Source organism: Cebus imitator, unplaced genomic scaffold, assembly GCF_001604975.1.
Source record: "Cebus imitator isolate Cc_AM_T3 unplaced genomic scaffold, Cebus_imitator-1.0 Scaffold24, whole genome shotgun sequence".
NCBI lineage: Eukaryota > Metazoa > Chordata > Mammalia > Primates > Cebidae > Cebus > Cebus imitator.
The window spans coordinates 14,746,642-14,769,072 of record NW_016107339.1 but is presented as its reverse complement, the minus strand read 5'-3'; the positions used below and the strand labels follow the sequence as shown (position 1 = coordinate 14,769,072).

The following is a 22,431-nucleotide window of genomic DNA, read 5'->3' as shown; positions in this document are numbered from 1 at the left end:
AGGCTGAGGCAGGAGAATTGCCTGAACCCAGGAGGCGGAGGTTGCGGTGAGCAGAGGTCGCCCCATTGCACTCCAGCCTGGGTAACAAGAGTGAAACTCCGTCTCAAAAAAAAAAAAAAAATTTTTTTTTTAAACCATCTGGGACTCAGAGCAGGATAGTTATAAGAAAAAAATGGTAACCAGGCCTAGCAAGCTCTTTGGCAAGCGGAGGAATACTAGTGATAAGTAATGACTACAGCTAACATTCATATATCGCATATTATGTGGCATGCACTATTCTAGCATTTTACATGTATTTTTTTTCTTTTCTTTTTTTTTTTTTAGAGATGGGGGTCTCGCTATGTTGCCCAAGCTGGAGTGCAGTGGTTATTTACAGGCGCAATCACTACTGATCAGCACAGGAGTTTTGACCTGCTCTGTTTCCGACCTGGGCCGGTTCACCCTCCTTAAGCAACCTGGTGGTCCCCCGCTCCCAGGAGGTCACCATATTGATGCTGAGCTTAGTGAGGACACCCAAGTGGCATAGCACACTACAGCCTAGAACTCCTGGACTCAAGAGATCCTCCAGCCTCAGCATCCCGAACAGCTGGGACTACAGGCACACACCACCGTGTCCAGCATTTTACATGTATTAACCCACTAAATACTAACAATAATCCTTACTACCCCCATTTCTAAGATGAGAAAACTGGGACATGTAGACATTAGGTTGTTTGCCCAAGTGGAATCAGTCTTTAAATCCAGGGAGCTGCTGGGCATGGTAGCTCATGCCTATAATCCCAGCACTTTGGGAGGCCGAGTCAGATGGATCACCTGAGGTCAGGAGTTCATGACCAGCCTGACCAACATGGAAAAACCCTGTCTCTACTAAAAAGTACAGAATTAGCCAGGTGTGATGGAGCATGCCTGTAATCCCAGCTATTCGGAGGCTGAGGCAGGAGAATCGCTTGAACCCAGGAGGCAGAGGTTGCAGTGTGCCGAGATCACTGGGCAACAAGAGCGAAACTCTGTCTCAAAAAAGCAATAAAATAAATCAATCCAGGGAGCTCACATTCATAACCACTTGACTATACCACCATGACAATTTACACATGAGTATAAGGAAAGAACTCCTCAGCACTGTGCTGGGGCCTCTGGTGTGGAGTGTGGCTGGGAAAGGCAGAACACACTGAAACATGGGTCTGAACTAAAGTTTGTCCTCACCGGTTCTCTGTGGTCCTTGTCTCTCCATGGCTCTCCCTGACCATGCGAGCCACCTCAGGGAAACCAGCTTCTTCAGCGAGCTGAGCCGCATCCCTGCCCCCTAGTTCACAGACCCCCACCCAGGCAGCCCCACGGCCCAGGAGATAGCTCACAGCTGCCCGCTGGCCAGCTCGAGCAGCGCACATCAGTGGAGTCCACCAGAAGGCATCCCGAGCATTGATATTCCCCCCAGCTCCTCCTGCCTCATGGGGCTCCAGCAGTCTCCTAAGTTCTGCTAGGTCCCCCTCCTGGGCTGCCCGCAGTATCTGCTGAGTCATCTTGTCTTCAGCCTCAAGGGATCTTCCTTGTCCATGTCTTCCTGATGGTCCTGCTGCCACTGCTTCTGCTGCAGCTGCCCTCATTATTCTTCTTTTCTTTCTCTTTCTTTCTCTGGCAGGTTCAGTCTGAGATCTCTGGGAGTCAGGAGCACTGCTCTCATCCCCAATCAGGGCCTCATAGAAAGCTCGGACTGCAGCCCCATCGAGGGTGGACTCTGGCTCCTCGGGCTGCTGCTGCTGCTGCTGCTGCTGCTGCCCATCCCTCCAGAGGTCGCTGGGGTCAGTGGCTGGGGTGAAGGTGATGAGGAAGGGCCGGGACATGGCTTTTGGGAGAAATGAGAAAATGAAACCAGGCAAGGAAAGGATGACACGAGCAAGCCAAGCTACTGGTGACCCCTGTAGCAACCAGAGCCTCCAGGGAAATGCTGGGATGAGAAAAACTAGTCAAAAACACCCTCCTGCCGCTAAAGTGACCCCACAACTTAGGACCCCGCAGGGCCTAAGGCAAAGAGGTTATGTGTAAAAACACGGAACCCTACAATAACTGACTCTGCTCCTTAGCAAAGGTTAATAAAACTCCATGAGACAGTTAGTTGTCCAGAGGTCCTGCGTCCCGCCCCCACCCTCATCCTCACCAACAATAAATACCAGCCTCTTTCTGAAACCATTTTACCACCCCATAAAACACACATACCATTAAGAAAAAAAATCAGTCTGTCCCTTTAAATCCTCCTTGATACCATTTTGGAGTTTCCTCCGAAATAGAAGTCACTACCTAGGAAGATCTCGAGGAGAGGCTCCAGTCTGCGTTGCTGTGTAGCTTCCGTACGGCAAAATGGCGCTATTCTAATCAGAAGAGTTGACACATGACACAATCAAATAGCCACACGGCACGAAGACGCATGCGTGGCGACGACAACCACAACAAAAACCACAACCCACATTACTTGAGCGCTCAGGCGTGCGCAAAGCTCCCAGTTCAGTTTCCCGCGCTGGAACCTTTCCAACAGCAAACGCGCAAAGTCTGCGCGCCCAGCTGGCGCGAGCACCAGGATCTGTCGGTTGGGGTCCTACTTTTACCTAACGCCCCCACAATGCCCTTCGCCTTCCTTAACGCGGCCCCCCCGCTCCAAGCCCATTTTCTGGAGCTGGGAATCCACTCTCCGGGTTAGGAAAGGCCCTCAGGAGGCGGAGGGAAACCTGTGGAATGCCAAGAAGCCGAGAAATGAAATAACGTCACGCCTGCCCCTCACCATTACTCTGACCAGGGTTCTAAGGTCACATTTAGAGCGTAAGAGAAAATGGAGACGTGCAAAGGGACGAGCAGAATGGCTGGCGCCACCTCAGGTTAGCGCACTGCGCCGCTCTGGTTCTCACAACGCTCAGCTCAGGCCAGCCCACCCAACCCAAGTCCCTACGCACGGAACCAAACCGCACCTCTCGCCTCATGAGGCCAGAGCCGGGGGAGAAACGAGGCCATTCAAGGGTGTCCGGCGGGACTGACTCGCACTAGGGGCTCAACAGGCAATAAGGACCCAGTGGATTGCCGGGGATGGGCCAGTCCCCTGGGCAGCAGCGCCGCGCCCCGCCGGAACTAGAGGGGAACTGTGAGGAGAGCTGTGGGGAGGGGTCCTGCGTGGCTCCCTCCTTTCCCCGCCCCATCTCGGCTTTTTCGCCCAGTGAGCACACAACTCTATTTCCCAGGCTCCCTGGCCCCAAACGCCATACCTGGCTTCCGCTTCCGGTGGCTTCTTGCTGCGCCCCGCCCGCAAACAGTCTCCTCCCCGGCTTCGTGACAGCCAGGTCGTGCGCGGGTCATCCTGGGATTGGTAGTTCGCTTTTCCTTCATTTCATCAGTTTCTCTTTCTACCTGGGACTCCGCATCCCGGCATCCACCGCGGCACCTGACCCTTGGCGCTTGCGTGTTGCCCTCTTCCCCACCCTCCCCAATTTCCACTCCCCCCCCCACCCCACTTCGCTTGCCGCGGTTGGGTCCGCGGCCTGCGCTGTAGCGGTCGTCGCCGTTCTTTGGAAGTAGCAACTTCCCTACCCCACCCCAGCCCTCGTTCCCGTCCAGCCGGTGAGTCTGAGGTCGTCGCTGCTCAGAGTCTCTTGTCGTTGGGAGCAGCACATGGGGTCTCCTCACTTTGATGTGGGGGCGGGGGAGGAAGCGACCAGGTCCGGCATAAAAGAGGGAGAGGTGGCCTGAGGAGCGGAGGCGGGATGTGTGGACTCCAGTGAAAGGGACCTGACGGTCGCCCCCAACCTATAAGAAAAGGAGGGGCCCGGCTCTTGCTTGAGAATGATAAACTTCGAAACCCTTAGGAAAGGCGCTGGGGTCATGCAGAGAGCTGCAGTGGTAGGGAGCCTGAGCCGAGGTCCGTGCTGGAGTTGACACAAAGAGGGCCCTGGCCTTCGGGAGCTCCAGGGATGTGGGTCAGGCTGGTTGGTCAAAGTATCTGTTGGCTTCTCTCAAGTGGTGGGACTCCAAAGTATGTTTAACTTCAAAGAAAAGGAGCTGAGATGTAAATTAGAGGAGCTGGTGAGGAGTGCTTCAGAGTTTGGGATCCTTTAAAAAAGGGTGGCTGCAAATTCTAAATTCTCCCGTGGTTGGAGGGCCGAATGTGGGAGGAGGGAGGATACCTGAGGCAAAGAGGGAGAACTTGAGCTTTACTGACACTCTTCGTTTTCCAGCTGACGTGAAGATGAGCAGCTCAGAGGAGGTGTCCTGGATTTCCTGGTTCTGTGGGCTCCGTGGCAATGAATTCTTCTGTGAAGTGAGTTCTCTTCAACCTCCCTACTTGCCAGCTCCACATACATTCCCACTAGACGTTTCTCCACATATTCCACTTCTACACCATTCTCTTATATGCTGCTTGAAAACTTCCCATCAATGAAGAGTCCCCTCAGTAACCCCCGACAAACCTGTGCTAAAGTGGCAAAACTGGGGCCTGTCCCAACTCTGCCACCCTGCAGCAATATAACGTTGGACTAGACAATTTGTGTCCTTTTCTTTTTCTTTTCTTTTTTTTTTTATTTTTGAAACCGAGTCTTGTTCTGTCACCCAGGCTGGAGTGTAGTGGTGTGATCTCACCTCACTGCAACCTCTGCTTTCCAGGTTCAAGTGATTCTCCTGCTCCAGCCTCCCAAGTAGCTGGGATTACAAGTGCCTGCCACCACGCCCAGCTAATTTTGTATTTTTTTTTTTTTTTTAAATTTATTGCTACCCCTCCCCTCCCCTAATTTTGTATTTTTAGTAGAGACAGGGTTTCACCAGGTTGCCCAAGCTGGTCTCGAACTCCAGACTTTAGGTGATCTGCCCGCCTTGGCCTCCCAAAGTGCCGTGAATACAGGCATGAGCCACTGCACCCAGCCTGTGTCTTTTATTGCTAAAGTGGCACTGCTAGTACCTGTGTCAGGTGGCCGTTAGGAGAATTGATATGCTATGTATCCAAATCTTTTGTTCAGAAACCATGCCATTCAGCTTCCACCTTCCTTAGCCAACTGAGAGGACAAAACTGGTTCCCAGAGTTGGGGGACAAGAATAAGGATAGAGATCTGGAAAAGAATATCTAAGAAAAAGATTGCTGTGCTTGCTTATCCTTAGAAAACAAAAGCCAAAGCTTTTATGGGAGGGAGTATAGGTGAACTGAGGAGAGATGCAAGTACTTCTGCTAAGTTTCAAGTGAGAAACAAGGGGGAACAGATGTAGTTATGTTGATAACAAGGCATCAGTTAGAGCATTTTGCCCACGTTAAAGATGGAGATTTTGATATGGGTTCCCTCTTGGCTTCCATATCCTGACAGGTGGATGAAGACTACATCCAGGACAAATTTAATCTTACTGGACTCAATGAGCAGGTCCCTCACTATCGACAAGCTCTAGATATGATCTTGGACCTGGAGCCTGGTGAGGCACCCTCAGGGTTGTTTTGTGTGTGTGCGTGCACTTTTTTTTCTCTTCAAATTCCTATTCACTTGCTTGAATTTTGAAATTTCCTTTGGTTCTCTGATTTTCTTAACCCCAAATTCATGCTTTATTTTGATCTTCCACCTGACTCTTGTCTAGTTTTGTGACGTGTATCACTTGTTCCTGTGCGTTTTAAATCCACAGTTTGGATCTATTCCAAAATGGGTTTCTTCATGGGTCTCATTTGCTGTCTATTTCTCCTACCTTGGACCTTCCAGTCTGGAGTTTGATCTTCTGCATTGATATTGTTGCATTTATGTATTGAGGAGGGAGCTGGGAGGGAGAGGAGAGGAGAGGGCAGAGGCTGACGAGGTGTGAAGAGAAGGCAGAGCTCTGCCTTGGGCTGGTGAAAGCGTCAGAAGCCCAGGTTTCTCAGTCACATGCCCAGGTGTTGGATAGGGTAAGGCTCAAAAGTAGGTGCTAGGCAAACTGAATAGCTGGCAGCCCCTGGGTATGGGCAGGGCACCTAGGAAAGCTGAAAAACAAGTGGTTGCATTTGGCTGGGCTGTGTTTCAGATGAAGAACTGGAAGACAACCCCAACCAGAGTGACTTGATTGAGCAGGCAGCCGAGATGCTTTATGGATTGATCCACGCCCGCTACATCCTTACCAACCGTGGCATCGCCCAGATGGTGAGTCCTCTCTGCTCCCACTTGCCTCTTTCTGAGCAGTAAGAGAAACAGGTTCCTGCAACAAGAAGTCATGTTTCAGCCCAGTTAAGGAAACTAGCTGAGAAGAGGGGAAGAACCCCAGAACTTGGGCCTGTGAAATTTAATCCTGATTGGGGGTCATTCTGAAGGGACTGTTTTCAGGGAGGGAGACAGACCTTGAACAGAGAGTTGTTATAGATTGGCTTTTCCTCAAGGAACAAACAGTGAATGGCTCTGATGGTTTGTTGCCTGCCTAACTGGAAGAAAAGCAACATAAGAGTTTGAGAGCCCATCTGGGCCAGAGAAGGGGCCTCTGGACAGAGGTGGGAGGAGTGGGGGACAAAGTGATGTGGGTTGGGCTGAGAAGGGAGTTGCCTCTTCTCTTAACACCTACCTGCCAACCCCTTCCATTTTATTCATCTCAGTTGGAAAAGTACCAGCAGGGAGACTTTGGCTACTGTCCCCGTGTGTACTGTGAGAACCAGCCAATGCTTCCCATTGGTGAGTGTTGAAGCAGGGAAAGGAAGGCACTATGTGACAGTCTTATGGAAAGGAGTTGGGGCCTGAGTCCTGAGGGGAGGTGAGGGTGGGAAAGGGGGGCTACCTGGCATGCTGAGTCTGGCTGTCTCCCAGGCCTTTCAGATATCCCAGGTGAAGCCATGGTGAAGCTCTACTGCCCCAAGTGCATGGATGTATACACACCCAAGTCATCGCGGCACCATCAAATGGATGGCGCCTATTTTGGCACTGGTTTCCCTCACATGCTCTTCATGGTGCATCCTGAGTACCGGCCCAAACGACCTGCCAACCAGTTTGTGCCCAGGTAGGGAGCAGAGAGAATTATTAAGGGTCAAAGGAAAGGCCTAAGATCCTCTAGAGAGAGGGGCGGCCGAAGCATGTCCCTTTTTTGAAGCCTGCTTCTCCCAGAATCAGGATATCTCCCTGCTAAGTGACTGGTGGGAAAGTTATTTGATTGTCTGTGCTTTAGTTACCTTATCATAGAATGTTCTTGAGCTGAGAAGTTGGGAACCACTAGGCTTAAGCTCTGAACAGGTCCACGTAGGAGCTCGGGTGGGAATGTGGGAATGCAGGTCACTGGCAGGGCTTGGATGGGGCTCATACTGCTGCCTCTGACCTCTGCCCTGGCCCAGGCTCTACGGTTTCAAGATCCATCCGATGGCCTACCAACTGCAGCTCCAAGCCGCCAGCAACTTCAAGAGCCCGGTCAAGACGATTCGCTGATTCCCCACCCCACCTGTCCTGCAGTCTTTGACACTTCCTTTCCTTTTTACCACCGTTTCAGGAACCCTGTATGGTTTTTAGTTTAAATTAAAGGAGTCATTATTGTGGTGGGAATATGAAATAAAGTGGAAGAAAAGGCCATGAGCTAGTCTGCTGGTGCTTGTGGTTGGGGAAGGGAAGGTGATGGTATATTGGACTTCAGGGCCCTCATGGCCCAGCCCACCCTCTCCAGATTGAAAACCAGGACAGATTTGTGCTGAGTGGATTCGGTGATGTTTTTAGTATAGAACAGAATTCCTAGGATGGCATGTGATGAAGGGCAAGGTCAAAAGGAAAAGATAGAAAAAACATGTTTCAAAGATGAAAAGTATTTGTTTGGATACCTGTGACTGTCTGTTTATGTAAGGGACTTAATCAGCAACTCCTTTTTTTTTTTTTTTTTTTTTTTTGAGACGGAGTTTCACTCATGTTACCCAGGCTGGAGTGCAATGGCGCGATCTCGGCTCACCGCAACCTCCGCCTCCTGGGTTCAGGCAATTCTCCTGCCTCAGCCTCCTGAGTAGCTGGGATTATAGGCACGCACCACCATGCCCAGCTAATTTTTTGTATTTTTAGTAGAGACGGGGTTTCACCATGTTGACCAGGTTGGTCTCGATCTCTTGACCTCGTGATCCACCCGCCTCGGCCTCCCAAAGTGCTGGGATTACAGGCTTGAGCCACTGCGCCCGGCCGTAACTCCATCTTTTTTTTGAGACGGAGTTTTGCTCTCGTTGCCCAGGCTGGAGTGCAGTGGCTCAATCTCAGCTCACTGCAACCTCTGCCTCCCAGATTCAAGCCTCAGCCTCCCAAGTAGCTGGAATTACAGGCATGGGCCACTAAGCCCGGCTAATTTTGTATTTTTTAAGTAGAAACGGGGTTTCTCCATGTTGGTCTCAAACTCCTGACCTCAGGTGATCTGCCCGCCTTGGCCTCCCAAAGTGCTGGGATTATTAGGTGTGAGCCACTGTGCCTGGCCTAGTTTTGGTTTTAAAGTAAAAGTAGCCCTAAAGTCAGTATAACTAAAGGGTGGAACGAGGCGGGACACGGTCTAGAATTGCTGCTCAGTGATGTCTGTGTGCCTCCTGTTGGGGGAGTTGAGACTGTGGATGGTTGGTTTCCTGGCTAGTTTCTCCCAGCACAGTGGGGACTGGCTCTGTTGTATGAAGAAGACAGCACATAGTGGCAGAGATAGACTCTAACCCATGGACTTTCCATGGGAGGGAATAGGCCTTTGGAGGGTATGCAGGACCAAGGTAGACACTGGATAAAGAACCAGGTAGTTCCCAAGTGTTGCCCCATCTGGGACATTGCTCCCACACTCAGGAACCAGACCTTGTGGGTGAGAACACACTGTCCCTCCTGCCAAATTAATAACTTCCTCCCCAGCCAGAATCCTGCAGCAGGCAGGCATATAGCTCTGTACTTACAGTAGCTCCTGCTCAGACGTTGTCAAAACCACCCTGCAGCTCAGGATTAAGGAGCGTGGTCACAGGAAGGTGGGGTTTCAGGGCATCCCTCAGAAACTGCCCGTCTCCCCAGAATTCCAAAATGAAGGCCCATGTGCTTGTAGGTGTGCTGGTCATGGTGGGCTTCGCGGTGGGAAAGGGTAAGTGGGGCCCACGGGCAGGGAGGGAGGGAGGGGTAACTGAGTCTAGGGTGGGGGTGGAGCTTGGCCATGATACTTGGGCTTCCTACTGGCCAGGGTATTTGAGAGAGAGCTAGTGCTCCCATCCATCCTTTCTTCTGCCTCCCTAGCTCCTGTTCCTGACATCCGGACCTGCCACTTCTGCCTCTTAGAAGACCCTTCTGTAGGATGCATTTCAGGCTCAGAGAAGTGTACCATCAGCAGCTCATCCCCATGCATGGTGATCACCATCTATTATGGTAAATAAGCTCCCAGGAAGGGGCTGCTAGTGGGGCAGCCAATGGCTTGGTCTCCTCTCCTCTCACAGATCAGGACTGCTCCAGGTGTAGGGTACAAGAAGAGAGGAGGGGCCAAGCATAGTGGCTCATGCCTGTAACCCTAGCACTTTGGGAGGCTGAGGCAGGTGGATCACTTAAGCTCTGGAGTTCAAGACCAGCCTAGGCAACATAGTGAGACCCTGTCTCTACAGAAAAGTAGGCATGGTGGTGTGCACCTGTAATCCCAGCTACTCGGGAGGTTGAGGTGAGAGGATCTCTTGAACCGAGGAGGCAGAGGTTGCAGTGAGCCAAGATTGCACCACTGCATGCCAGCGTGGGTGACAAAGCGAGACCCTGTTTCAAAAAAATAAAAAAGAAGAGAGAAGCATCTTGGAAGGAGGGGTCTAAGGTTCTAGAGGGCCAGCAGAGCTCACTTTTCTAGCTTTTTTTTGAAGGAGTGGGGGTTAGAAGTCAGTAGGTCTGGGTAAGAGATGGGGAAAGTCAGTGGCTGACGTTTGTGGACTATAGGAAGCTATTGGAAGAGGTTATCAGCTTTCCCCTCTCCCTCAGATGTCAAGGTTCGCTTCATCGTTCGAGGCTGTGGACAGTACAATTCCTACCGCTGCCAAGAAAAACGCAACACCTACTTCGCAGAGTACTGGTATCAGGCCCAGTGCTGCCAGTATGATTATTGCAACTCCTGGTCAAGCCCGCAGCTCCAGAGCTCCCAGTGGGAGCCCCGTGACAGGCCCTTGGCCCTGCCTCTGTCTGACTGGCAGATTCAGTGGTTCTACCAGGCCCTGAACCTCTCACTGCCCCTCCCCAGTTTCCATGCTGGGAAGGAGCCTGATGGCCTGGACCCCGTGGCCAAACTGTCCCTGAGCCTGGGCTTGTCGTTTGCTGACCTGCGCCGCATGTATTTGTTCCTCAATAGTTCAGGACTTTTGGTTCTTCCCCAGGCTGGACTCTGACACCTCACCCTTCCTGAATTCCACTCTGTGCAAGTGTCTCTCTCTGTCACCCTCAGCATGCTGCACTCCCCTCTCTGAAAACACCCACCTTCTTTGGTCAGTGATTTCTTAGGCCTCCCTTGGTTGTACCACCAGCATCTATATGCCTTTGGTGTAATTTCTCTCTTGAACACTGGTACTATTCTTCCTCCTAGAAAATAATCTCTAGTGTGGATTCTGCCCAGACAGGCTGACCTGGGAAAGTCACAGTGGATCCTCCATTCCTTCTTCATTATGAGTGTTCCAGTATCCCCCATCCCTCTCAATCTGGTCACTTGCCTATTTAGATCTAGCTCTTTTTCTTCTGTCTTGTCCCTGTCTCTAAGACCCACTACCAGACTGAACTTGCAGCAAGAAGGATAAGGAGGCCAGGCACGGTGGCTCACGCCTGTAATCCCAGCACTTTGAGAAGCTGAGGTGGGTGGATCACTTGAGGTGGGGAGTTTGAGACCAACCCGGCCAACATGGTAAAACCTTGTCTCTACTAAAAATACAAAAATTAACCGGGTGTGGTGGCGCACCTCTCTAATCCCTGAGTAGCATCCTGCTACTCAGGATGCTGAGGTAGAAGAATTGCTTGAACCTGGGAGGCAGAGATTGCAGTGAGCCGAGATCACATCCCTGCACTCCAGCCTAGACAACAGAGTGAGACTGTCAAAAAAAAGGATGAGGAAGAATAGAATTCTATGCAGGTGTCCTGACTTGGCATCTTGTGTCCCTGCCTCACTGTCTCTACCACCCCCCTTTTGTCCTGGTCTTTTCTCTCTTCTGTCCTCTCTTGTCAGTCTCTGGCCTCGTCAGTCCCCTTTCCCCTCACTGAGTCCTGACACCCACCTCCCTAGGGGCCTGTGAGAGGAGAGGAAAGGGTGTGTCTTGCTCAGCTCCATGTCCCCTGTTTTCCTCCACAATAAACTGGGACTGGGCTAAATCTGTGTGACATTGTTTGTGGGGTCAGGCTCAGGTGTGGCCAAGTATAAACAGGTTAAAGAGGGTTAATGCCAGGTCTGGTGGCCCACGCCTGTAATTCCCAGCACTTTGGGAGGCCAAGGCCGACAGATTACCTGAGGTCGGGAGTTCAAGACCAACCCAAACAACATGGAGAAACCCTGTCTCTACTAAAAATACAAAATTGGCCCGGCGTGGTGGCACATGCCTGTAATCCTAGCTACTGGGGAGGCTGAGGCAGGAGAATTGCTTGAACCTGGGAGGCAGAGGTTGCAGTGAGCCATTGCACACCAGCCTGGGCAGTAAGAATGAAACTCCATCTCAAAAAAAAAAAGGGGGGTTAATGAGGTGTGGGATCCAGATAGGGTTGCAGGTCCCTTTCTTTTGTGGCTTCCTTGGCCTCCCCTAAAGGGTACACATCCTTCCCCACCCTCTGCTCAGCTGGAGATCAAAGCATAGGGACTGTGGGTGTTCCCAGCTTTAAACATACCCTACGAAACCTAGAAAGAACATTCAACCCTGAAGATGCCAGGTCTTTTCACTTAAAAGAAATCAGCCAAGCACCATGGCTCATGCCTGTAATCCTAGCACTTGGGAGGCTGAGGTTGGGGGGAGGGGGATCACCTGAGTTCAGGAGTTCCAGACCAACCTAATCAGCATGATGAAACCCCATCTCTAGTTAAAAAAAAAAAAAAAAGCCGGGCGCGGTGGCTCAAGCCTGTAATCCCAGCACTTTGGGAGGCCGAGGCGGGTGGATCACGAGGTCAAGAGATCGAGACCATCCTGGTCAACATGGTGAAACCCCGTCTCTACTAAAAATACAAAACATTAGCTGGGCATGCTGGCACATGGCTGTAATCCCAGCTACTCAGAAGGTTGAGGCAGGAGAATTGCCTGAACCCAGGAGGCGGAGGTTGCAGTGAGCCTGAACCCAGGAGGCAGAGGTTGCAGTGTGCCGAGATTCCGCCATTGCACTCCAGCCTGGGTAACAAGACCGAAACTCCGTCTCAAAAAAAAAAAAAAAAAAAAAAAAAATTAGCCGGACATGGTGGCGGGCACCTGTAATCCCAGCTACTCCTGAGGCCTGAAAATCACTTGAACCCAGGAGGTGGAGGTTGCAGAGAGCAGAGATTATGCCACTGCACTCTACCCTAGGCAACAAGAATGAAACTCAGTCTCAATCGAAAAAAAAGAAACTTTCTCTCTAAACCAGGAAGACTCAGGAACTCAGAGCCACATCCCAGAGTCACTTGCTGCTGGGACCCTGGCCTCCTGCCATTCCTTAGTTCTTTTCAAGGATTCTGGCATTTAGGACACCCTCAGGGGTTCCAGGGTTGAAGGGCCAAGTGCAGAGAGCACTCCTTGGGCTGTAGTGGTTGGATATTCATTTTAATAGTTTAATTTTGAAATATTGCAAGCATATAGATAGCAGTGATGGATACAAGTCAGCCTTTTCTATACACTAAATAAACGTACTGGACATACGCTGCTTTGAGTCAGGCTCAGTGTTGAGCGGCAGGATACCCAGATGAGCACAGCCAGGTGTCTGCCCTTCCAAGTCTTTTACCCCAGTGCTGGGGTTATGAAACTTTTTTTTCTGAAAAGCAGTGCAGCTTTGTGGCTGGGAGGCCCAATCCCAGCTCCTTTACCCCTTGGGTAAGTCAGTCTCTTCAGGCTCAATTTGGTCACCTGTCAAGTGGGGATAGCGCCTCAGATGATTGAGAAAACGCGTGTAAATGTGCGTATGTTAAGTGGAAGTTAGCACCTTTTCCCCCTCAAAAAACTGTATTTGCCTTAAGAGTCAAATGCCTACACAATGTTTGGCTTTTTTTCCCTAATGCTCTTGCCATGTTGCCCAAGCTGGCCTTGAACTCCTGGGCGCAAGTGATCCTTCTGTCCCAGCCTCCAAGTAGCTGGGACTGCAGATGCCATGGCCACCTGGCTAATTTATTTATTTTCAAACCTTTTTGGTGAAACATTAGAAGCTTACACGTATCACAAGATGAATTTTTGTAAACCACATACCTGTGTAACCAGCCACCAAGTCAGCATTAAGACATTTACCCGCAGCCAAGCCTGCCTGTGTATCCCTCCCAGGTGCTTTTCCCAGTTCTCTGGGGCAGCTGCTGTCCTGACTGGTAGCTTAGATGAGTTTTGTCTGTGCTTGATGGAAATGGCATTGTACAGTAACTGTTGTGACCTACGCAGTGTTTTGCACACGTGTTAACAAATCTCTGTGGCCTGTACTCTGACGGAAGACACCAAACCAATGATAATTAGGTCATGAGGCAGTTGGAGTACAAAGGTACAATTCCTTAATGTGCCCCCCAACCCCCACCTTGCTAGGTCCACCCTTCTCCATGACCTCTGACATCAGTATAAGAGAAAGTCCCAGGTTTATACAACTCTAGCAGGTCAACCTGGAAAACACCCTCAGAGGCTGAAGAACTTGGCCCAGAATTGAAGAGACCAAGAGTCCAATCAACCTAACGTCTTTTTGAGAGTAGCATTCTCTGCCCAGGGATGGCTCATGCCTGTAATCCCAGCCCTTTGGGAGGCCAAGGCAGGCAGATCACTTGAGGTCAGGGGTTTGAGACCAGCCTGGTCAATATGAAACCCCATCTCTACTAATAAAATACAAAAAATTAGCCAGCCATGGCGATATGTGCTTGTAATCCCAGCTGCTCAGGAGGCTGAGGCAGAAGAATCACTTGAACCAGGGAGGCAGAGGCTGCAGTGAGCCGAGTTCACACCACTGCTCTCCAGTCTGGGCGACAGTGAGACTCCATTTCAAAAAAAAAAGAGTGGCCTTTCTGCAGAGAGGTAGGACAATAAAAAAATTAAAAAAAAGAGTGGCCCCCTCGCCCACCTCCTGTCTGGGCCTGGTCCTTTTGCAGCCCCCACTCCCACCAACATAGCCCTCTAAACCCTCCAGCCCCCACACAGCTCTGGTCTGAGAGCACTGCCGAGGATGCCCTGACTTTCTGGCATTCACCATAAGAGTGCTTTCATTTCCTCTTCCCCTTTTAGGGTCTAGAGCTGAATCGCATACCAAGGCAGGGCAGGAGCAGAGCTCAGCAGGGCTAGGGGCCCCTTACCTGCCCCCATGGTAGGGCAGTCAGGCAGGTGCACCTCCCTCAGCCTTCACCTCCACCAGAAGAAAGAGACAAACCAAACAGTGTGCACACAAATTTATTTTGAAGAAACACCCAGGGACTAGGGACAACAGAGGAAACCTGGGGGGGCAAGACTGGGGGGGTACAGAGTGGGAGTAAGTGTGTTGAAGGGCGTCAACCAAGAGGAAGACCAAGGCTGGGGTCCCGTGACTGGAGGGAGGCAAGGAGAGCTGGTATGAAGGACTAGAAGTCCTGGCCAAGCCCAGACAGAAGTCAGGAAGGTGGCTGGAAACTGGTGGAATGTTATGCCAAAGGTTGTTGCAGTCACTGTAAGGTATAGTGCCCTCTGTTTTGAGGGTCATTGCAGAAATCCAGGAAGCAGCACTGAGAGAATATCCAGAAGCCAGAAACCGGAGAAGTTCGGGTATTTGAACAATCACTCATCTGCTCCTTACTTCGGCAGTCACTCACCATGATGTCAGAACCACTGACTGGGGAAGGACCACAGGCACCAGTGATACAGAGGTCCCCGGGAAGAGCCCCAAATCCTCTCATCCCCTCACTCATAAACCAAAATAAAGAAAAAGAAAAGATTCCTGAGCCAGGCGCGGTGGCTCACGCCTGTAATCCTAGCACTTTGGGAGGCTGAGGTGGATGGATCACCTGATGTCAGGAGTTCAAGACCAGCCTGGCCAACATGGTGAAACCCCATCTTTAAAAAGAAAAGATTCCTGGAGTTAGGCAAAGGTGGAGCTGCCCAGTGTTCACCAGCCGTGGAACTCCATTGAAGTTCCTTCCCATGCAAGGCTGGAGGAAAAGAGCCATTTGAAGTGTATTGGTTGGAGGGAGAGCTGGGACTTACTGAGCCAAGTGGGAAGAACTAGCACCATAGGAACATGTGAGAAAAAGCTAGGAAATGTTTTGGAGGTTGAGTGGCAGGAAGGAGGTATTTTGTCATTATTTTTCAGACCAAAAGTAAGAATAAGATGATGTCTCCCGCTGTTATACGTAATAGAGAAAAATCTTTGTGCCTACATCCCAAGAAGTCATGTACAGGGATGTTTGCTGCTGCCCTGCTTGAGAGAAATGACCTAAATGCCCATCAATAGTGGGATGGGGAAATCAGCTGTGATATGCCCATGCTATAGGGCAGTACGCAGCAGGTCAATAAAACACAGAAGCTGTTTACAAACTGATGCCATAGGGCAGTACGCAGCAGGGCAATAAAACACGGAAGCTGTTTACAAACTGACATTGAAACATTCAGTTCCCCTGTTAAGCGCAGAATAATGTTTACAATGGGATGCTACTATCTTGGGGGGAAAGAAGAGGTGAAAAAATACTAAACAGCATATTTGTGCAGGGTAGAATGTGCACAAAACATTGCAGGAGGGATCACCCTTTTTTTTTTTTTTTTTTTTTTTTTTAAAGTGGCTTTGTGTGCAGGGGAGCCAGGTGGGTTAGGGTAGTACTGGGAAGGTTTGCATTGATGGTATTGTATACTCTGATATTTGACCCATGTCTATACATCAGCTATGTTAAAAGGGTAACAAGAGGATTTGAACACAGGCAACTGCATGCAGTGGTTGTTCAGAGCACCGTCTCTGGAGCCATCACAAATCCTGGCTCAGCTTCTGTGAGACTGGGGCAAGGTTATGACCTTTCTGCATCTCTGTTTCCTCATCTGTAAAATGGGGATAGTAATCATACATGCTTCAGTGGATTGCAAGTATTTAGAACAGTGCCTGGCACATATAATGTGTTATGTTTTTGCTAACTGAAGAAAGGTAGGGGATCTGTAGAAGAGCAGGCATCAAGAAGGAGTCAATTTTCAGCAAGGTGGAGATGTCCAATGGCCAATGGGATGTGAGGAGAGCTGTTTGACATAACATTCAGATTCAGAAGGAAGTGCTATGTGGCTGCTGGTTGAAGCCAGCAAAGCAGGTATACTCTGGGGAGAGTATATGAAGTGGGAAGGCAGCTAAGGACCAAACCTTGGTGAACATGAACCAGTAAGGGTCAGAGAGAATAAGACTCCATGGAGGAGACTGAAGAAGCAGTGGAGGATGCAGGAGAAGAGCAACGCCAACAGTAACTGCAGAGAGATGGGGTAGTAGGCAGCTTGAGGATAGGCAAGGGCACCTGGAGATCTGGAGAGTCCCCGTCAAGGCTGGGCACCTTGATAGGATGGAAGCTACACAGCTACAGATAGGAGAGAAGGCAGAGGAAGTGGAGATAGAGTGGCTCTGAAGAAAAGGAAAGAGAGGCTGGGTGCAGTGGCTCATGCCTGTAATCCCAGCACTTTGGGAGGCCAAGGCAGGTGGATCACCCGAGGTCAGGAGTTTGAGATCAGCCTGGCCAACATAGCCAATCCCCATCTCTACTAAAAAAATACAAAAAATTAGCCGGTTCGTGGTGATGCGCACCTGTAATCCCAGCTGCTTGGGAGGCTGAGGCATGAGAATTGCTTGAACTGGGGAGGCAAATGTAGTGAGGAGGTTGTAGTGAGCCAAGATTGTGCCACTGCACTACAGCCTGAGCAACAGACCCAGATACTGTCCCAGAAAAAAATAAAAAATAAAAAAAAAGGACAGACAGGGTTGTTGGAGCAGTGTCTTATGGGATCCTGGGGTACAGTTTAGGAGGCTGAGAGAGTTTCAGTTTGGGAGAGTGCTGGGCCCACAGCAGGAGAAGGCCACTTACTGTTCTTTATGTGGAGCGTGATGCAGCTGCTGCCAGCCGGGGTGAGGCAGATGTCAGATCCCAGAAGGCACCCTAGCTCCTTGGTCTCCAAGAGGCATCGGTAGCAGCGCAGGTATTTGGGGAATGGAAGTGGTTGAGGGGGTTCCCAATTGATAGGAACAAACTTACCTAGAATACAAAGAAGAGCTGACCCCACTGACACCACATTCTCCCTCACACCCTACCACTGCGTGATTCCAGGCCACTCAATCCCACTGTTCCTTCCCTTCCTATCTCAGAAAACCACCAAAGCCCCAATTCTCTGCTTCCTTCCTCAACTGCAAGTATATACATCCCCTCTTTCCTAAGAGGGTCCTAAGCCCAGAGCACACGTTAACCAGTCCCCAGACCCAGCAGAGCACTTGGTGTGAGGCAGAGTTAAGTGCTAAACAAATGCTTTGAATCCCGTGTCTCTGTGGCTGGTGCTTTGCATGTGGGGAGGCTAGCAGGCTGGACTGTCTTGCTCTATCTTGTGGACTCTGATTCTGTCATCCAGCACACTCCCTAATCCTCCCTATTCTGTGTTGCTCTGGAGAGTATTTCTTCAGTATCTCTATTCAGGTCACTGCTGTGGAGTGCAACAGCCCTGGGGTGGTCACTAGAAATCTCCTTCAGAGGCTGGATGCAGTGGTTCACACATATAATCCCAGCACTTTGGGAGGCCAAGGTGGGCAGATCACCTGAGGTCAGGGGATCCAGATCAGCCTGGTCAACATGGTGATACCCCCATCTCTACTAAAAATACAAAAATTAGCTGGTCATGGTGGCTTGTGCCTGTAATCCCAGCTACTCAGGAGGCTAAGGCATGAGAATTGCTTGAACCTGGGAGGTGGAGGTTGCAGTGAGCTGAGATCGCACCACTGCACTCCAGCCTGGGAGACAGAGTGAGACTCAATCTAAAAAAAAGCCAGAACTCTCCTTCAGAGTGCACATCAGTCCATGAGCAGGCATTCCTTACCAAACCCATCCATCCCATCTCTCCTTCTGCCTGGGTTTACCTGAGCGTACCCAGACGCTTGGTGTCTGTGCGTTTCTCCATCCCGTAGGCCAGGAGACCCTTCTGACCCCTTAGAGCCACTTACCAAATGCCAAACTCATCATGACGAGCACTATTAAGAAGACCGTGTACAGGGCTTGAGGGGTGCTGTGGAGGCACAGAGGGCCCAGACTCTGGCTCCTTGCAGGGCCTGCCATAAAAGGCATGACTGCCTGCTGGCCTCCAGTGTGGGCTTATATTGGTGGAAGAGTGGTTGGCCAAGAGGAAGGAGAGGGGCAACACCAGCTCAGGGTGGAAATCAGTGCCAGGCCAGCCAGAGGAACAGAATGTCCTCACCCACAGCCACTTTGGTGCATAACATCCTGCTTGAGGGCAGGGGCCCAGCAATAGGGGAATGAGAGGGGGAACTTTCTTTCCTGTTAAGTGAACAGATGTTTATTGAATCACTGTATCAGGTGTTGGGATACAACCGTGCACAAAATCTCCACCCTAACAGAGCACAGTCTACTAGGGGAGACAAGTCAACCAGCAATGATGTGGGGAGGGCAAAGTGCTGCCAGGAGCACCTGGACAGTTAAACCCCTGACCAGAGAGATTTCGGCAGAGGAGTAACTTGATCTGATTTCTGTTTGTAAAGGATTGCCATGGCTGCACATTGCATTTGGGGCAAGAGTGGAGGCCGCCGGGAAGTAGGACGCTATTCCCGAGTCCGGTCACAAGATGGCGGACTGGTCCAGCAGAAGACCAGCAGGGACGAGGAGGCTAGGCTCATGAACCTGAGATATATTTAGAAGACGACAGATTTGCTTTTGGACTGAACGAGGAGTGAGGGAACGGGAGTAGGCTTGCATAAGTGAGTGGCACCATTTTCCAAGATAGGAAACATGGTTTGTCTAAAAAAAAAAGCAAATGGGGTGCCCAGTCCCACTTCCCATACCCTGGGGACACCTGTCAGACATCCCAAAATGAAGACACCTGGATCCCAAGCGACATGTACCCAGTTCAGTGTCCCCTTGGGGTTCCAGGAACCCAGCGCCTTTCCCCACCTCATCCTTGTTCCTGCCCCACCTAAGCTCATCTGCGGTTCAGTGGGCCTGATCTCCGGCGCCCACAGAATCTGGCGCTGCGCGTTCGCTCTCCGCGCTTGACCGCACCTCAGAGCTCCAGTAGGACGCGGGGGCGGCCCCTGCCCAAGCTCTGTTCCCTGGGGAAGAAACCTGGGAAGAGGGAACCTCGCGTAGGGACCCAAGCGTCTGGCCCCAGCGACACTCGGAGCCCGGCGCCGCTCCCTAGGCAGGCGGTGCCTTAGCGCCACCCTCCCACCCAGGCGAATTCTGGAGACCGCGGCCCCAGGCGTTTCACCCATTTCCTCCCCTGGGGACCCCCTGGGCTCCCCAACTTCGCCTACTCGGTCCCCACCCTGCCAGGTCAGTCTTGACTCAGAGACTCAGGGTTTTTACTTTTAGGGTCGTTGGGCTGCGGGTTGGGGGAAAGAGGGAGGTCCTTAGCGTCCAGGAATTACACCACCTGCTCCAATTTCGCGTCTGAAGGTTCGGGTCGAGGCTTCGAACTCGGTTTCTCTGCTACCTCCCAGACTATGCAAGAATTATCCAGTCTCAGGATAAGGGGGAAGATGGGAAGAAATAGACAGAAGAAGCCCGCCCAGAAATACTGCGGGAAGGAAGAAATATGAGAGGAAACGGTACGCTACTGAGCGCACCCCCTCCCCCCGCCCACCTCGAGAACTTTGAAATGAATGAATTTAAAAACTGTATTAGGGCGAAGCTCGGTGGCTCACAACTGTAATGCCATCATTTTGGCCGAGGCAGGAAGATATTTTGAGCCCAGGAGTTTGAGACCAGCCTGGGAAACTTAGCGAGACCCTATCTCTACACACACACACACACAAAAGTAGAAAAAAATTAGCCAGGCATGGTGGCCCGCGCCTGTAGCCCCAGCTACTCGGGAGGCTGAGGTGGGAGGATCGCTTGAGCCCAGGAGGTCGAGGCTGCAGTGATCGCGCCACAGCTGTCTCAAATAACAACATTGATAATGCTTTTAAAACAAAATACATTGGCTGGTCGCGGTGGTTCACGCCTGAAATCCCAGCACTTTGGGCCGAGATGGGCGGATCATTTGAGGTCAGGAGTTCGCAACCAGCCTGACCAACAAGGTAGAACCCTGTCTCTACCAAAAATACAGAAGTATTAGCCAGGGGTGTTGGCGCCTGTAGTCCCAGCTACTCGGGAGGCTGAGGTAGGAGAATCACTTGAACCCGGGAGGCGGAGATTGCAGTGAGCCGAGATCGTACCACTGCACTCCAGCCTGGGCGACAGCCTCCGTCTAAATAAATAAATAGAGTAAAATAAATTGTATTAGAGAAAAGACAGAGGAATGGAGAACTGGGGAGGAGCGGCAGGCACCAACACAAATGCCTTGAATGAGTGAGTACACAGAGTGATAGACGAAAAGAACCAGAGAGCCAGCGCTCCTGTTAAGGCGAAGAGGGCAAAGGGGAAGCAGAGGGGAACTTCACAGCGCCCTCTGAAGCTCCCTCTCGAATATAATCGCAACGAAAAGGCCAAGGACTAGAGGCTTTGCGAGGCTGAGGCTGGGCTTCCAGAGGCGATCGCCCTGAGAGGTCCGGGAGGACTTGCTGTGGAGTTACAGAGACCGTGGGTCTTAAAGGAACCTGGGGGCAAGACACCCCCCCAGTATTTGCGGGGTATTTCCCCGAATTACTATTGTGGGGAGGGGTGAGGTCGTGGCAGGGTGGGGCCTTCTTCGGAGGGGGCGTGGCCTCCGAGTTATTAATCCCGCCTTTGTTTCATTTTGTTCCTCCCCTGTCCACGCGGCAGGGCGAGCTCAGGCCGCGCTAAGAGCACCGAGAGTTCGTTTCCATGGTGACGGGTTCCGCGGACGTTTTCCTGGGGTGAAGAGAAAGGGCGTTGCAATAGTCACCATGGCGACAGCAGCAGTTGACAGTATCCTTGCTGAGTGCTCCTACCTAGAGTTAAGGGATACCTGAGGGTAAGCAACCGAATTCCGAAACAAAGAAGGCGGGGGACCGAACGCCAGTGTTAGGGGAATGGGGCGTGGCGAACGAGGGGCGGGGCTGTAGATGACCGGCCAGGGAGGCCCAGGGTCTGTTGAGGGAGCGGCTCCAGACTGCTTTCTGGAGAGGAACCAGAGAGAGGGTCTTTAACCTAAATGTAAATGAATGACTGGATTCCTGAAGGAGCTGATATGGCTTGTCAATTGGATGGATGGATGGATGGATGGATGGATGGATGGATGGATGGATAGATGGGTGGATGGTTGGATGGATGGATGGAAACTTGGCTATCGCCCCACCCTCCTGGGCCCTCCACCTCCGAAGCCCTCACTTGCTTGTGACAGCTATGGGAGAAACACACACCTCTCCTAGGAGCAAACCCTCAACCCAAACAGGCAGCCCAAAGCCAGTCGAGCACCTCACACTGGAGGCACTCAGGGCGAAACCTAGGTCAATGAGGCAGGGTAGGATGAGGCTTCTTGGCCCAGCCAGGAACCACTTCTTCCCAGGTTTCCCGTCCATGGTCTAACCTTCCTTTCTCCCAGCGCTGTTTTCTCTCTTGGTTTGCCCAGCTCCTCAGGGTGCCTGGACTTTCAGGCCGCACCTGGTGCCCTGTATAGCAGGGTCCAGTGCCCCAACAGCTGTGGGGGTCTGTATCTCTGCTGATCATCCCCTGGAACTGCTGGAACTTTGCTATATAGGGTGAGGAGTGGACAGAGGCCTGGTCCTACCCCTGGGTGTGGATTGGTTCTGAAAACAGACACAGCTGCTCTTAATCTTATTGCATGGAGAGTAATCTGAAGTAGGCTGAGGCCCCTGGGTGGGGGGTTCAGAATTCACATGTTGAACCTCCCTTTCCCTACCATATTTCAGGTATCTAAGGGCTCCTTAGGGCACCCACTGTTCTCTACAATTACATGCAGGAATATGGGGGAAAGTGGCAGTAGGGCAGGTCAGCAGAGTCCCTAATGGCTATGTCCAGGGAGGGATGTCCTTTGTCCCCAGGGTATGGGAGGTAAGACGGCACTTCCTATTTGTTGTTTTGTTGTTTTTTTTTTTTTTGAGACAGAGTCTCACTCTGTTACCAAAGCTGGAGTGCAGTGGCATGATCACACAGCTCACTGCAGACTCCACCTACTGTGATCCTCAACCAAGTGATCCTCTTACCTCAGCCTCTAGAATAGCTGGGACCACGGATGCATGCCACCATGCCTTGCTAATTTTTTTTTTTTTTTTTTTTTTT

The 22,431-nt window shown here is 51.2% G+C and overlaps 4 protein-coding genes across 8 annotated transcripts in view; 2 read left to right on the top strand and 2 right to left on the bottom strand.

Moving 5' to 3' along the window:
- Window positions 1-3,124, bottom strand: part of GPANK1 (G-patch domain and ankyrin repeats 1) — a 5,150-nt gene extending 2,026 nt beyond the window's left edge. Inside the window, exons 1-3 of one of the 5 annotated variants that reach the window (XM_017522400.2) lie at window positions 2,958-3,124; window positions 2,215-2,366; window positions 1,204-1,843 (exon numbers count right to left, since the gene is read on the bottom strand). In XM_017522400.2, coding sequence (XP_017377889.1) covers window positions 1,204-1,841 — 638 coding nt within the window. In that variant the 5' untranslated portion in view covers window positions 1,842-1,843; window positions 2,215-2,366; window positions 2,958-3,124. Of the gene's footprint in view, window positions 1-1,203; window positions 1,844-2,214; window positions 2,367-2,462 lie in introns of all 5 variants that reach the window. The other 4 variants (XM_017522401.2, XM_017522403.2, XM_017522402.2 and 1 more) reach the window with 4 other exon arrangements.
- A 314-nt stretch (window positions 3,125-3,438) lies between these two features.
- CSNK2B (casein kinase 2 beta) lies at window positions 3,439-7,526 on the top strand. Its single transcript, XM_017522412.2, has 7 exons — window positions 3,439-3,600; window positions 4,215-4,297; window positions 5,328-5,430; window positions 6,007-6,122; window positions 6,566-6,641; window positions 6,774-6,963; window positions 7,292-7,526. The coding sequence occupies exons 2-7, from the start codon at window positions 4,226-4,228 to the stop codon at window positions 7,380-7,382; spliced, it is 648 nt and encodes a 215-aa protein (XP_017377901.1). The 5' UTR covers window positions 3,439-3,600; window positions 4,215-4,225; the 3' UTR covers window positions 7,383-7,526.
- Window positions 7,527-8,309: 783 nt separating this feature from the next.
- Window positions 8,310-11,261, top strand: LY6G5B (lymphocyte antigen 6 family member G5B). The gene is made up of 3 exons (XM_017522413.2): window positions 8,310-9,027; window positions 9,177-9,305; window positions 9,894-11,261. Exons 1-3 carry the CDS (start codon window positions 8,970-8,972, stop codon window positions 10,292-10,294), a joined length of 588 nt encoding a protein of 195 aa, XP_017377902.1. The 5' UTR covers window positions 8,310-8,969; the 3' UTR covers window positions 10,295-11,261.
- A 3,191-nt stretch (window positions 11,262-14,452) lies between these two features.
- LY6G5C (lymphocyte antigen 6 family member G5C) lies at window positions 14,453-19,828 on the bottom strand. Its single transcript, XM_017522373.2, has 3 exons — window positions 18,219-19,828; window positions 17,098-17,265; window positions 14,453-14,885 (listed from the first exon to the last, which is right to left on the bottom strand). Exons 1-3 carry the CDS (start codon window positions 18,337-18,339, stop codon window positions 14,719-14,721), a joined length of 456 nt encoding a protein of 151 aa, XP_017377862.1. The 5' UTR covers window positions 18,340-19,828; the 3' UTR covers window positions 14,453-14,718.
- Between the last annotated feature and the right edge of the window lie 2,603 nt (window positions 19,829-22,431).

Coding starts and splice junctions, on each gene's coding strand:
- CSNK2B (XM_017522412.2), top strand. CDS start 4,226: ATGAGCAGCTCAGAGGAGGTGTCCTGGATTTCCTGGTTCTGTGGGCTC. Junction 5,431..6,006: donor GATCTTGGACCTGGAGCCTG/GTGAGGCACCCT, acceptor GCTGTGTTTCAG/ATGAAGAACTGGAAGACAAC. Junction 6,123..6,565: donor ACCGTGGCATCGCCCAGATG/GTGAGTCCTCTC, acceptor TATTCATCTCAG/TTGGAAAAGTACCAGCAGGG.
- LY6G5B (XM_017522413.2), top strand. CDS start 8,970: ATGAAGGCCCATGTGCTTGTAGGTGTGCTGGTCATGGTGGGCTTCGCG. Junction 9,028..9,176: donor GGGCTTCGCGGTGGGAAAGG/GTAAGTGGGGCC, acceptor CTGCCTCCCTAG/CTCCTGTTCCTGACATCCGG. Junction 9,306..9,893: donor GGTGATCACCATCTATTATG/GTAAATAAGCTC, acceptor CCTCTCCCTCAG/ATGTCAAGGTTCGCTTCATC.
- LY6G5C (XM_017522373.2), bottom strand. CDS start 18,339: ATGCCTTTTATGGCAGGCCCTGCAAGGAGCCAGAGTCTGGGCCCTCTG. Junction 17,266..18,218: donor CATGATGAGTTTGGCATTTG/GTAAGTGGCTCT, acceptor TTTGTATTCTAG/GTAAGTTTGTTCCTATCAAT. Junction 14,886..17,097: donor CACGCTCCACATAAAGAACA/GTAAGTGGCCTT, acceptor GTCCTTCCCCAG/TCAGTGGTTCTGACATCATG.